Source organism: Netta rufina (genome assembly GCF_964035555.1).
Source record: "Netta rufina genome assembly, chromosome: 1".
Classification (NCBI taxonomy): Eukaryota; Metazoa; Chordata; class Aves; order Anseriformes; family Anatidae; genus Netta; species Netta rufina.
The window spans coordinates 3,928,154-3,943,570 of record NC_140123.1 but is presented as its reverse complement, the minus strand read 5'-3'; the positions used below and the strand labels follow the sequence as shown (position 1 = coordinate 3,943,570).

The following is a 15,417-nucleotide window of genomic DNA, read 5'->3' as shown; positions in this document are numbered from 1 at the left end:
AGGACAGAGAAAGAGCTGTTCATCCCCGGTGACATAATCTTTATGGCTTGGATGTGTCCTTATGTCTCCTTGTGTGCTGTCATTGTCTCAGCCATCACAGGCAGGACTGCTGATTTCCCTGAGCCCTCTGCATCACTGGGAATGCATCACCTCCTACCAGACACTGCAGCTTTAACCACCAGGCTGTTCAAGCAAGCACAAGACGATCGTAACCACTAAATATTGCACCAGTTAATAGAAATTAATAAGTATTTTCTACCTGTACTGCTGGTAGACATGAGCACTGACAGCTTTGTAAGCCTTGTTGTTATCTGTGTAGCCTCAGGAAAACCTCTAGGTTCCTGAAACTTGCTAATCTGTTGAACCTGCTGAGGAGCTGGGCTTGCAGGGCATCGCATGGCAATTGCCTTTGTTCCCTGATGTGAAGAGTTATCAACAGCTCCAGCCTGATGCTGCTCTCTCCCCACCGAGTGGGCAGCGCTTTCTGTGCTCGAGTCTGACGTGGTTTGAAAACATTGTTCCACACCATGCGCCGCAGACTCGTCAGGGCTTTTTCAAGTTCTTGCCCAGTAAGCCTGTAATTCCTCTGCTAACTGCAGGCAAGGTGGGGAACTTGTAATAACAGTGAGTCCTGCACACTCACCCTGCACCTTGCTGCTCTTGGAGTCGTGGGCTTATATGAAGCTGCTCAACACCTGGCAAATTCAGGCTCTCAGAGAAAAAGGCAGTGCTACCATGGCCAAAGGACTGCAGCTATTTATTCACACTCAAGCTTCGCAGGAAATATTAATGCTGTGGTTTCAGAATATGTATTTCCCAGTCCTTGCTCTCCACCTCTCCCTATTCCCTGCTGAGTGACCTTTGCCACCGTGGTGTGATTTTTCCCGGCTCTCGTCGCTCACACTTGTCAAGCGTTGCTCCTCACCCTCCCCAGCCCCGCCGCTGCTCTTTTCCCCTTGCATCGATAGCCTCACACGCTCACTCTTTTTCATCATCAGGAGAATAGCTGGGCAAACAGTAGTGAAAGCTGAGGCTGCTCCTTCATTGGAAACTGCTGGATGTCTGCAGATCGGTTGGCATCAATCTTCATGTTTGGTTTGGGTTGTTGTTTTTTTATTTTTATTTTTTATTTTATTTTAATAACCAATGAAATTACCAGACAAGTCTGCCTCTGAGAGGAGACAGCCTTCTCAAATCTGCAGCTGTGGTACAGCCATTTGGTGTTCAAAGCAGTTTCCACTCATTTAGCCGCAGCTCAGCTGCCCGTGTCAGTTTTATCTTCCAAAATCTTCACAGCGGATTCAAACACAGAATGTGTCTTTGTTTTATATTGTACTGCATTTGGAAAAGCACTTGCAAAATGAGTTTTCAGGCTGGTAACTCGTGTCCCTATAAATCTGCCAGCATTTATGCACATTTGGAGCCTACTGGGGCCTGTCCCTGCTTCTAGTGAAGCAGAAGAGCATCTTACATCATTGAAGGACTCGGTTACAGCTCTGTTCTGGGGTTCAAAGGAGCTGAGGGTGAGCAAGAAGTTTTAAGCTGCCTGTCTGTACCTGCACAGCAGCATCTGCACCCCTAAGACATAAACCTGCAAGGTGCTAATTGCCTCCCTGGGGACTGCTCGGCATTTAACATATTCTCCGTGTCATGTTCTCCTCTTCCCTCTCACCAGTAATTGCTGCTTTCTCTGGCAAGGGAGAAGCTTAGGGAAGTTGAGTTCAACATGTTTTTGTTCGTTTGGGGAAACTTTATCATTTTCTGCCTTGGGTGAGTAAATCACCACTTTCCCTCTCCCCTCACCCCGCTGCTCCCAGGAGACGGCAACAAAGGCATGGGGGAAAGGATGCTCTGTGGGAAAAGAGCACACCCAGCAAGGCTGCAGCCCTGCATCTCTCCCTGAGATCTGTGAGATGGGGAGAACAGCATCTGGCTGCTGTAAAAGAGGGAGTTCCCCTAAAAACAGCATCTTTTCAGCTGCCGTCACATGGATTTATATTTTATGAGTCGTGCCCCATGTTTGCAGGGTGTTCTTGGGAACTGGCAACACATTGCCATGAGCTCAACCAGCTCCTGGCATGATAATGCCAGTGGCTCAGCTGCCTCCTCAACCTTCCCTAGGAAATAAAGCAGTGCCTGTGTTTATCGCAGGGATAAGGCACAGGGCAGAGACTTCTTCGTGGATGAAGGCAGAAGGGGCCAGCCCTGATAACTTTTCCTCAGTCCCAGCAATGCTGACCTGATGCTGAGCAGCGAGGTGTCTTCACTAATTGTCTGGCTGCAAATTCAGCCCCTGACAAGCCAACAGCAGCACAGATCCCATCTGCAGTGAGAGCATTGGCTAAGCTCTGCTCCAAGGATCCAAGGAGCAGAGCTCCTTCTTTCCTTTTTTTTTTTTTTTTTTTTTAAACATATATGAATTTTTCAATAAAGAAGGATGTAATCTCTGGCAACGGAGCAAATAGGACAGTTGACAGAGCTGCTGGCTCAGCTGTTTTATTTATTTAACCATGAAAACTCCTGTTGCAGTTTGGTTCCTTTTCCCCAAGACCAGGCTAACAGTGGCACCCAGACCAAGTGTCCCAAAGACTTCCCAGAGCCAACACAACCAGAGAGGTCCTGTGGGATATGCCAGTAATGTTCCTGGTGTGTTTTCTACTGAGGACAGTCCAGCATCATCTCCAGAACTTCTACAAGGAGCTGAGGCTTGGCTATGGCCACCCCAATAATTTTAGCAATTCACTGGCAAAACTGCTTTGTGGGTACCATATATCACGTGGATGTTGTTGGCTCCTGGAGTCCTCACTGCAGAAGTATTGTTTGTGCTCTTCTGCGGAAGGTTGCCACAGCCTTTTTATGAGAAATCTTCCCTTTTCATGCTCTTGCTCTCCCAGGGAGACCAATGCATGCTGTTTAATTATCATTTAAGCTAAAGGAGCTCCACACGAAGATTTGGAGAGATCTGAGATGGCGGCGTGTCTGTGCTCCTGCTTTTCCAGAGCAAACCAAGGGGTTAAATGGAAGTAATGTAGTAGGATGTGAGTTTGGGGGCAAGTTTAGTCCCATACACACTGTAAAGGGAGGTCAAATACACTGTGAACTGTGCATTGATGTTTACCCTGGCTCAGCCCCGTGCCGATCACAGGCCTTGCCAAACGCCCTGAGGGGCAAAAGCTTTCTGCAGGAGCTTCTCAGAGCCTTTTCCAGAATGAGGACTCGGGGACGTAGGATGGCACCTTATTTAGCTGCTCACCATAAAACATGCTTGTTGGACTGAAGCCTGCAGCCCTGTCAGTGCTTCTGCAGAAAATTCCCTTCTATTCAAGGGAATTCAAATTCCCTTCTATTCCCTTGAACGAGGAGGAAAAGATTTAGCTCCTGTTCAGAGGCTACCTGGCAGTGTCGGGTTGGCTTTACCTGTCACCTTGCGGGGTGGCTGTTGGCACTGCAGTGCTTCACAGAGAGGAGAGCAGGAGAAAACAAATCATCAAAAAAAATTATGAAAAGGGAGACTGGTTTCAGCTAGTCCTGCAGAAATCCCTTGCCACGGTGGTGGAATGAGTTAGGGCACCAGTAACGGGATACAGAGGTTTGGAGGGAGCCTAAGAGCTGCCTGGGGACCTGTTATTTGGTTCTTCCAGCACACTGCATGGCACACGGAGCAGGGAGGCATCTTCCAGCCCGGCTCACTGTCCCAGCCCTGGAAGAGCTCTTTCCAGCTCTCTTGGCAGAGATCAGTAGCAGAAAAAGCTGCAGCTGCTGGGCTGAAGCTGCTCTGTGAATAGATGGAAGGCAGAGATATTATTCCTTCCTGCTTTGCTTTCCTTTTTTTTTTTTTTTTTCCTTTTTGCAGGCAATTGCCACTTCTGTTTCTCTATTTATAGCAGCAAGCACCTATGAGATATCAAATTGCTCCGTTAGTTACATATGTGCATCTGTACTTAGAGTTTTGATACCTTTTTAATTATTTCCCAGCTTGCCTGTTACAATGGGCTTTTGGCTGATTTCCTCTTTTTCCCATTGCCCATTTGCATTCTATTTTAAACTCAGCTACACATTTAATTGGAGCATTATCTACCTTTCCACACTGTTTTTTTTTTTCTCCTCAAGTCCTACTTGCCTTTTACACTGTTATTCATAAACTGGAAATCAGTTTTGCGGTTGCCTCCTTTTACATCATTTTTACACTTACATCACAGCACCAACTCCTTCTGCCTGGGCTGGCCACGCACCCCCTCAGCTCAGTTCCACATTTTCTCAGCCCTGTTTTTACCTCTTCTGACCTCCTTCTGAGACTCCTTCTTTTGATTTCTGGCTTTGTAATGCCCCCGTTCCCCAGGTTCCAGCACTGATGTCTGAAAGCACAGCAGTGGTCCTGCCGTTCCCTCTCCTCCCCCTCCAGGAATCCGGCACACCATTTCTCCCTTGCCTCTACAATATCCTTTCTGTTCCTGGTTAGCTCTCAGATACTCCCACATCCCTCAAAATACACTGGGAATTCAATATGCACCCTAAAGAAATGGCCAAGATCAAAGCTGGACCAGGGCTGAGAGCAGTGCTCAGTGCTGGTGTTACCCAGAGCAGGGTAAGGCAGCGTTTTTAACTCAGACCCTGCAGCAACCTGCAAGCCCTTGGTTTATTGACTGCAGCTGAAGGGCTGCAGAGGGAACCAAAAAAGCTCTTTGGAGTTTGAATTTCATCTGAGAAGAGTCTGCGCCTTCCCAGAAAAGAGGGGTTCACCAGCTGAAAAAGGTTTGAAAGTGGTGGGATGGAGAAGCAGCTGTCTTCCCTGGCAAGCTTTTCCTGGCAACGTGGGGTTTTCATCCTTGCACAGTGCTTTGCTACTGTGCTGATGTGGCTTTCTAAATCTCCTTGCACATGCAGCTAAACATGAGTTGTATTAGCAGGTCCTTTTTGTAATGCTGTGTGCTACAATCCCTGAATGAAAATGTATTCCTGCTCCTACCTTTGAAGTAGATACCTTTGATCTTTGGAAATGCAGAGGCAGTGGAGGTAACAGGAGTGTAATTATGCAACACAGAATAACCCCAGGACAATGAAGCTAAAACTCCAGCTCTCACAGAAAAGTCCCTGGTCTATGTAACATCTACAGTGGTCAAAGCCTTCATATTTCATCCCAGGTGGAAGGCTTCACCTCCAGTGCATGCAGTAAAAACTCAGAGAAAAACTCAGCTTTCAAGTATCTTGACACAACATTCATCTTCTTTCTGAAACTATTATTTTTTTTATGTTCATGAAAGCAAACAGTTTCTATACCCCAGATTTAATAAGCAATTTTGCAAATATCCCTTGCAACAATTTATTATGACATCTTCTGTAGGGCCATACCACATGTGCTGTACCAGTCCTAAGCCCAGATTTGGGATATTAGCAATATTAATCCACCATGGTGATGTTTCAGAAGTACACACAGGTTTTCTGCCTCTGTCCTCACTGAAGTCAAGAAGTAGGGTTAGGCCACCACTTGGTTTTGAAAGTCTTATCCAGAGGCAATGAAGATCTGGATAGTCTCCAGTGTGATCTAAAGAGGTTTTTGGTAAAACAAGGCTAGGCTTGGTAACTAGAACAGTTTCCAGCTTCCTAATTCTTTGTCTCGCTCTTGTAGGTCCACAACAGAAACCTGCTGTCCCTCGACTTCGATCGTGTGACAAGAACAGAGAAGATCTACGACGACCACCGCAAGTTCACGCTCCGCATCCTCTACGACCAGGCGGGGAGGCCCAGCCTCTGGTCGCCCAGCAGCAGACTAAATGGGGTCAATGTCACCTATTCCCCAGGAGGACACATCGCGGGGATCCAGCGGGGCACAATGTCAGAGAGGATGGAGTATGATCAGTCTGGCAGGATTACATCCAGGATCTTTGCTGACGGCAAATCTTGGAGCTACACTTACCTGGAGAAGGTGGGAGTCCTCCTACTGGCTTCTCACTCATGGTACATTTGGTGTCAAAGGTCTTCACATCTTTGACTTTAGCATGGCTGCATTACTTCACAGCAGCTGATTACTGATCCTTATAGTCCAATACTCCTCTTCAAGCAGATTCTGCTTGCACTAAGATGCATATAGAAACTTGGTGCCGCACCACCCAAAGAGCAGTTGAAAATACCATGGAAAGTTCCCCTGGGGGCAGTATTCTTTCCCAGTCACACTGAGGGCATGTCTTAATGCTGTAGAGCTCTGGCATTTGATTTTTAAGCACAACATTCCTTTGCTGATCTAGCTGTAATATAAAATATCTGCAGATAAAGTCAAAGGAGTGAACAGTAGGCATTTCTACTAGGATTTTCCATGTGAAAACAACCCATACAGTATGACATCCTCCCTTCTTTGAGTAGCCTATTCTTGTTTCATAGGAAATACACATAATGAAAAGCACAAGGCACAAATCCAGCCAGACTGTTGTAAACACTTTGCAGTGTTTACACTATAGTCTTCATTGTGTAAGTTGGCATGGGACTTAATTTCTTCTGGGTATTACCATTTGTTGTTACACTACTCAGTGTCCCGTAGATCCCCTTCTTGCATACCTGGGGCTGATATTCATAAGTTTTATATAAAGCCTATCCCTACAATAGCTTAAGGAAATTGCAGTAACATGGCTTTTAAAAAGCAAAAAGTATTGACTTGCACCTTGTATTATACAATCTGTGTGATTGTCAGTTATATGCAAAAAAACACTGAAAACGAATACGCACGTGGGCAGAAGTTTCTAAGGCAGTAACAGACGACACATAGACACACCGAGTTAATTGGGCATTGAACAGCTTCAGGAAGGTATTTTTTCAAGCATTTCTTTGGTCTTTCTATCAGCTTTATTTAGTTAGTTTGTAGAAGCTATTGACAAGGAGAATTTGGGTAGAGACAGCTACACGGTATTGATCCGAACAACTGAGCATTCTAAACTTAGACCTTCACTGCATTAACTGCTTCTTCCTTTGACTTGCTCCTACTTGGGGATGCTTGATGGGCCATGCAGCTGCATACTACCACTACTTCATCCTGTGGGTGCAGACTTATCTCACTTGCCCTATTTTTATTTTTTATTTTTATTTTTATTTTTATTTTTATTTTTATTTTTATTTTTATTTTTATTTTTATTTTTATTTTTTTTGAATGGAGAATTTTGCAGGTTTTTTTTAGAGTTAAGAATGATTTTGCCTGAAAACCAGGATTAAAACGTATTCTTTTCTCTTCCCCACCTAGTCCATGGTGCTGCTCCTTCACAGCCAGAGGCAGTACATCTTCGAGTTTGATAAGAATGACCGGTTGTCGTCTGTGACCATGCCCAATGTTGCCCGGCAGACTTTAGAAACCATCCGTTCCATCGGCTACTACAGGAACATCTACCGACCCCCAGAAGGCAACGCCTCAGTAATTCAGGATTTCACAGAGGATGAGCAGCTGCTCCACACTTTGTACTTGGGGACAGGGAGACGTGTCATCTACAAGTATGGAAAGTTGTCCAAGTTGGCGGAGATGCTCTATGACACCACAAAGATCAGTTTCACTTATGATGAAACTGCTGGCATGCTGAAGACGATAAACTTGCAGAATGAAGGGTTCACGTGTACGATCAGGTACAGACAGATAGGGCCCCTCATTGATCGACAGATTTTCCGCTTCACTGAGGAAGGCATGGTGAATGCACGCTTTGACTATAATTATGACAACAGCTTTCGGGTGACCAGCATGCAAGCAGTCATCAACGAGACACCTTTACCCATCGATCTCTACAGGTACGATGACGTGTCAGGCAAAACTGAGCAATTTGGTAAATTCGGAGTCATTTACTACGACATCAACCAGATTATCACCACCGCTGTCATGACTCACACCAAACATTTCGATGCCTATGGCAGGATGAAGGAGGTCCAGTACGAGATATTTCGGTCGCTCATGTACTGGATGACCGTGCAGTACGACAACATGGGGAGAGTTGTTAAGAAAGAGTTGAAGGTTGGCCCTTATGCAAACACCACCAGGTACTCCTATGAGTATGATGCTGATGGCCAGCTGCAGACAGTGTCTATCAACGACAAACCACTCTGGCGTTACAGCTATGACCTAAATGGAAACCTCCATTTGCTGAGTCCGGGGAATAGCGCTCGCCTTACCCCACTCAGGTACGACCTCAGGGATAGGATTACTAGACTGGGGGATGTGCAGTACAAAATGGACGAGGATGGCTTCCTGAAGCAAAGAGGCAATGATATTTTTGAATACAATTCAGCTGGCCTGCTCATCAAAGCCTACAACAAAGCTAGTGGGTGGAGCGTGAAGTACCGCTACGATGGCCTAGGAAGGAGAGTTTCTAGCAAAACCAGCCATGGCCACCACTTGCAGTTCTTCTATGCAGACCTGACCAACCCAACCAAGGTCACCCATCTGTACAACCACTCAAGCTCAGAGATCACATCCCTCTATTATGACCTCCAAGGCCACCTCTTTGCAATGGAGCTCAGCAGCGGCGATGAATTCTACATAGCCTGCGATAACATCGGCACCCCTCTGGCTGTCTTCAGTGGGACTGGCTTAATGATTAAACAGATACTATACACAGCATATGGGGAGATCTATATGGACACCAATCCCAACTTCCAGATCATCATTGGCTACCACGGAGGACTGTACGACCCCCTCACAAAGCTTATCCACATGGGACGGAGAGACTACGATGTGCTAGCAGGTCGATGGACGAGTCCAGACCATGATATGTGGAAGCACCTGAGCAGCAATAACATAATGCCTTTCAACCTGTATATGTTCAAAAACAACAACCCCATTAGCAACTCTCAGGATATCAAATGTTATATGACAGGTAAGACATTTAAATTGATTAATATATTCACAAACTGGTGTCTAGCTTGCCATCAGTGAGTAGGATCCTCTCAGTATCCTTGTCACAATGGGGTTTTCCAGTGTTCAGCACAATGGACACAAGCTTTTCTTTGCCAGTTGACCCCTATGTCGGAGAGTGGTCGTGGGCATGTTTAATTCATTAGCATAGACTGAGATTCTAATTCTCAAACTTGTTTCCTTTTCACTTGCTTGGTATTTAAACTCTTTATGTTGCTTCCAGTTGTTTGTTTCCTCGGATATCCCAAGTTTAGCTACCAATTAACATCCTAATATCCTTTCTCTTTGTGGTGGGGCAGCTCTGTTTACACAGTTTTGCCCAGAGATTTATTTGCAACTAAACAAATGACATGCAGATTTGTTTTAGCAGAATGGCAGCAGCAACTTAAACCTTTTATCATCGTCAGCCATTTCAGAGCACACAACAGTAACAATGTAGTTCAGAGTTAATCTGCCCAGCAGAATTAACAGTTTCTATTAAATGTCAATAAAAAGCCAGTGCTTTAGACTTAAAGGCCAGGTTTTAAGGCATATGTCCCCCACAGCTTGACATAACCTCCGAACTGCTTCCCCAAAGACTTCGTAAAATGGCGTTAACATGATCTCTATGTATGTTTTTTATACAGAAAATCATTCTGGAGGTTAAATGTCCATCCTACACTCATGCTTCGTGCAAGACTGGCAGTAACATTTTAGAGTACTGTTCTGTTGGGATTTTTTTTCCATATAATTATCATTGCAAAACCAGGCGACAGTCACAAATCAAATGTGCATACTTCTTGAGGAGATACCAATAATTTTAAAATCTGCTGCATCTATCACAACTTTTCCATATACAACAATATTTGCATTCCCCTAAATTATGAGAGTGGCTTAATAGCAAAAAAAAAAAAAAAAAAGTTATGAAATAAAAATCCCATATTGTTTCATTCAGCTTGTTTTTTCAGCCATTAAGGTTCATGCTTTCAAATTCTCCTGCAATAATCATAAGCATTAGGTATCTTGTTTAGATGAAAAGCTGTTTTGTCCAGAGCTGGGAAGATGATGCCATGAGGAAAGTAAGCTATGCCAAAAGATGCAGGCTAAGACTCTGTGTGTTGGCCTGACTCTGATAATTAAAGCTGGCAGGGAATATTTTGAGATAACTTTTCCTATCAGAAAATGCTCATTTGTCAAAAGGGAATTTGTTTGTGGGAGAGTGTTGAGCTTGAGAGATTTCTCAGCAGAAATGTTGCAAACAACTCTCAAAATCATCTAAATGACAAATTCCAAAATAATATGAAAGAAAAAAAAATCCTTTTTCAGTTTCAACCTTTTCAAATTAATTATAAACTAGTTATAGAAGACTGGAAAAGAGAAATTAACAAGTCAAAATCAAAACGAAACATCTTAACACCAAATTGTAGTCTTGAAGTAGTCTAGTATTTGAACAGTCACTTCATGACATATTAACAGATTTTTATTTTTCTGTTCAAGTTCAGACAGGACAGAATTTCAAATGCTGTCTTGGATCAAGCAAACAGTTTCCCACCCAGCTTTGATGATAACATCAAGACGCCCAAATCCGATACTTTCATGTTTTATATGCACCAAATAACTTTTTCCATCATCTTAAAAATTCAATTTCTAGTCTTAAAAGAATGCAGAGCCCAAGTTCGTGTTTTAAGTTTCTGCCTTCCCACTTCCACCCTGTGCATGGCAGAAACAAATCATGATATGGGATGAGTGTCGTGATACTTGGCTCTGCCATTCCTTTCTGCTGAAGCTTTCAGGGTGGGTGATGAGAGTGTCATTGTCATCACGACCACATCTGCCCAGATTTTGGGACAGAGAACCACTCTGTCCCTCCCTCCCCATCCCAGCACCCACTGTCCTTAAGGGGAGCTCAGCTTCTAGGACACAGGCGAGCAACATTTTGGTCTCAAAATATCAGGTTTCTGAGCTCGTGGGTACAAATTGGAGGCAGGCGGAGGGGAGAGCAGGAGGAGCAGGTATTTATGTTTTGAGAGGCCCATTGTTAAACATGAGTATTTTAGCGATTGTACACTTCATGGCACAGAGCTCTGCTGCCAGCTTCAGCAATCCTGATGGATTGAACTGACATTTCCATTACATGTGTCTGCATTAAGCACTCTTTTTCTTTGCCCTCAAATGAATTTACTGTGAAATGTGTTGGCAGGGTTACTGTAGCTGAAAAAAACCTCTGTGATGTGGAATGTACTTTTCTGTCAAAAAAGTTGTCACTGCCTCTTGGCAAATTAATATTTTCCCCTCTGTTTTCTCAGCTCCACACCTTCCTCCTGTGGTGGGTTTTGGGGTGTGGGTTTTCTGTTGTTGTTGTGCTGGGTATTCCAACACCTCTTCCCAAAAAGAACAAGCTCCTGTTTGCAAATGTTTTGAAAGTCAGTTTTTTGAGCAGTACCAAAAAAAACCCTGTCATGAATCTCTCCAGACATGTTACATATTTTTCTGCTGTTCAGCATCCCTGCTCTGTATCCTTTCTAACATTTGTGAAGTGCTCGGAAAATGATTCCTGCACCGATGCCGACCTTCACAGTTTTCCTTTGTTCTCCTGACCACCTGGTCCACAATATGGACATCAAAGGTCCTCGCTTCACATGAGAGGGGTTTGGAAGCAGGCTGGCTTAGCGCTAAGCAAAGAGATAATCAAACGAGAATGAGAACCGATTAATTTCCTCCCCTCCCCCCCAACCTCTCTGTTTCAAAGACACTCCAAAAACAATCTGTACGTTGAGTGAACAGAAGTGTTTTTATTACAGAAACCCTCCTCCTTCCACATGGATTGTTGTAAGGGCTTTTTGGACATCTGCCCAATCTCAACATTTTGGCCTGCAAGAAAACAAGCATCAGATAGTGTGTTTGTTTGGCTCCAGGTCCTCCAGTCATCTGGAAGTGCCTTTCTTGCCATTTGCATCTGTAATTTCTCTTCTGACCAGCTCTTCAGAACATTCATTCAGGCCCATAGGGGACAAAGAAAAAAATATTCAAATCCGCACATTTGATTCTTTGAATTGATCCTGTTTTCAGACTGTTTCAGCAGTGTTTATTCAGCTTAGCGAAATGAAAAACAAGCCCTTTGCACATCCAGCTTGAAACACAGCAATCACCAACACCACCCCAGTTACATGCAAAACACGCAAGACCCCTGGGAGCTGATATTAGTTAAACTTTACCTCCATATCTTCCTTCTTCTTGCAATTGCTGTGTGTGTGCCAAATGCACACCATATTGCTCGGGGACTGGAGCAGGTGTGTCCTTCTCTAGAGTCCAGCAAAGGCAAACAAGGTGAGATCATCAAATGCTCCAAAGTTAAAGTGGGGAAGCGATGCTGATCCCAGGCAGATCTAGGAGTTAGCCAGCCACGTCGTTATTTCCCCCAGCAGGAGAACATCTAGCTGCTATGCCTAATAGTTCTGCAATTTGCAAATTAGGGAAGATTTTGTAGTCTTCTGTCAAAGGAATACAAGAATGTTCCCCCAGTCTAATCCTCAACATCCCAAATGCCTTGGTTTTCCACCATGTCCCCTTTAGTGCCAACAATCCCTCTTTTGCATAAGACAATGGTTTATGGCTTGTAGCCAGCAGTGTTCTCACCATCCAAGGACTTCTTCTAAGGGGTTTATGAAAAGTGCCTGAGCAAAGTGATTTTGTATCCCTGTAGGTAGCCTGGCTGGCTGGCTGCTGTGTTATGGGACAGAAAAGAATCTGGCAGTGTGGATGTGGCATTACAGCCTGAGAACAGTCTGTGGCCCCTTTTGTTTAGCCCTTTCAAATAACCTTGTCAGGTAGTGGTGTGGTAGCTGATTTCACGTCACTGTGAAAGATGCCATGACTTTACACTGGTGTAATGCTCAAACTACATGTTCTTAAAAATGACAAGGGAGTGAGGTGGAAATGCCTTGCAAAAAGCAAAGAGCCTCTTCCTTGAGCATCTGCACCAAAACTGCTGTTCATCCAGGATGTCCTGGTATTCTGGCTCACTGCAAAGCTTTGAGAGGCCTCAGGAAGAGAAGTATTGTGGCTGAGATATTCAGAGCTGACTGCAGGGCTGGAAAACACTTCCAGTTAAGCTGCAGCATCTCAATTTCTCTTAGCGTATCTTTGTTCCTGTGCTTTTCCTCTGTCACTTTAGAGCAGTGTCTCGTGGCTGCTGATGTAGAACAGCCATGGAGTTGGCTTTAATTTGAGCCATTTGGTCACTGCCAAAGTTTTAAAGCTGGGAAAGTGCAGATTTGGACTGTGCTTGGAGGTGGAAAGTCATTGACTTGCCCAGCCTTGGCACGCAGTTCTTTCAAGGGCCATTAAGATTTGCTCTCTTCACATAGAGTACAGAGCAATCGTTGTGGCCAGACTGCTAAAGTGCCAGGCACTGTAGAGTCCTCATCTGTGCCATTCGCCTAGGCAACCCTGCTTGAGAGACCTGCTAATCTGATTTCTGCTTCTCTTCCTTTCCAGATGTCAACAGTTGGCTGCTCACCTTTGGGTTCCAGCTACACAACGTCATCCCCGGATACCCCAAGCCAGACATGGACGCCATGGAGCCATCCTATGAGCTTATCCACACGCAGATGAAAACCCAAGAATGGGACAATAGCAAGGTGATCCATGCAACTACATGCTGTGTTTCATACCCTGATCAGCAAAGTATCCACTTGGGGTCTTTGTAAATAACCATCAGCCTGTTCTTCCAGATGTGCTGGGAGGTTAAGAGGCAGTCGACCCAAGGCAGCTTGTCTCTCCCCATTACAGTAATGAAATCTCACTGAATAATCACATCATAAATTCTTTACTGCCCCTGTGTTTATTCCTGTGATACTTTCTGGTAGTCACTCAGTGAGATGGAGCATTACTATTTTTTTGTCAAACAAGAGAGAACTACCACATACTGCAGACAAAGGTCCTGGCCTTTGCACCAAGGATTCTTGGAAGCAAATGAAAGAAAACCTTGATACAGAATCATTTTCTACAGATTTTTTATTATTTTTTTTTAATTTATTCAGTCTGATTTAAAATACCTTTAAAAAAAAAAAGTCACAGCACTTCCCTAGGAAATTGTTCTGCATTACAGTGGGTTTCTCCAGAAAGAAGTTTTAGCTGATAGTTAACTTTCATTTCACCTGAGGGGTTTTAATCCCAAACCACTATGTCCTGCTTTTAAAAACAGGCCTGCATCACAAGCCACTTTGGCAGATGCTAGCACAAAATTCAATGATAAAATTGGCAAGAAAAAGCTTTTACAGCCCAATCATTTCTCCGTCTCTTCCTGTTGGGAATTATTCAGCTGAAAGGTAGAGGCAGCACTGTTAAAGGTTAGCACACTGGGTCAGGGTCTGAGAGCCTTGGGTTACTCCCAGCCCTACTGCTTATCAGCTGTATGACCTTGAAAACAGTCATTTCCCTCTCAGGATACTCTTTCCTCTCCTAGCCTGATTTTATTCTGGGGTTGTTTTATCTCTCCAGTCTGAATTCTCTTTAGGATATAGATTCCTGCTTGCTGTTGCTGTATATTCAAATACTGCGAGAGCTGTGAGGCACCAATTTGTTTGGGGAGATCAGGATGTGCTCTTAACACTTCTGCTTATAAAATGATAATGGTAGCAAGTGGAACTGATCCCAGCTGCTTTCCTAGGCTCTTTATCTAAGCCTTTACTGAAATCTCACTGTCCTGCAGTGGATTCTTGAGGTCCTGTACACAAATTATTAACCCAGCAGGTAAAATACAGTGTCACATTTCCCCAGCCCCAAGGTATCACTCAGAGGTATGAACAAGGTACTGTGAATTAATTACATAGTCGTGTGTCAGCCCTGCCTCGGTACTGAGCCTCATAGTTGCAGGGAAGACAAGCTAAAATGTACCAGCTTTGACTTCAACAAGAGAGATTTAAATTAAGACATATCACTTTACAATAGAAGCAGACGGAAAGAACGATGCCTTTTGCTACCATGGCTGCGCTGATGCTTGAAAACCATTACGCCACAGTAACTCGGTTGTGTTTTTGGAGCTCAGACACTTCTCTTTTGTTTCTCTCTTCCTCGGATTAAACAATGAAATGCTACCAGAGATGATTTCTGTAATGAGAAATAGCCTCAGGATTCTTCCCCCGCTTTGATGTGACAGTCTCTCCAGGCAAAGCTGTACAGGAGGAGGCAAACAGGGAAGGCTCACTCAGAGACCGCACAAAGATTGTCTTTAAATTATTATGTACAGTAGATGATAACACTCAGATGTTAATAATAATAATATTAATGTTATTATTATATCATTTCAGTGTTTTTATTATGGTTATTGAATAGCCAAATAATTTAATTGGCAGCTTGAGATGAAGTCTGACACTTGTTTATACGGGAGCTGGAAATAAAACCAAGGAGCCGTCCCTTCCAGCCACCCATTTTAGGTGAATCTGCCTGAATGAGCAATAAAAAGGAAGTCTCCTTGTCCCCTTCAGGTTTGTAAACCAAGAAGCTGCAGCGAGGTCTGTGCAGGGACCTGCCTGGTAAATAAGGGCTTTATGCAGCTA

The 15,417-nt window shown here is 44.1% G+C and overlaps 1 protein-coding gene across 3 annotated transcripts in view; it reads left to right on the top strand.

Moving 5' to 3' along the window:
* TENM4 (teneurin transmembrane protein 4) overlaps positions 1-15,417 on the top strand; it is a gene marked incomplete at both ends in the record, with an annotated part of 332,174 nt that overhangs the window by 309,393 nt on the left and 7,364 nt on the right. For all 3 annotated transcript variants that reach the window (XM_084306305.1, XM_084306304.1, XM_084306303.1), the window contains 3 exons: positions 5,627-5,923; positions 7,226-8,840; positions 13,355-13,497. In XM_084306305.1, coding sequence (XP_084162431.1) covers positions 5,627-5,923; positions 7,226-8,840; positions 13,355-13,497 — 2,055 coding nt within the window. The remainder of the gene's footprint in view (positions 1-5,626; positions 5,924-7,225; positions 8,841-13,354; positions 13,498-15,417) is intronic.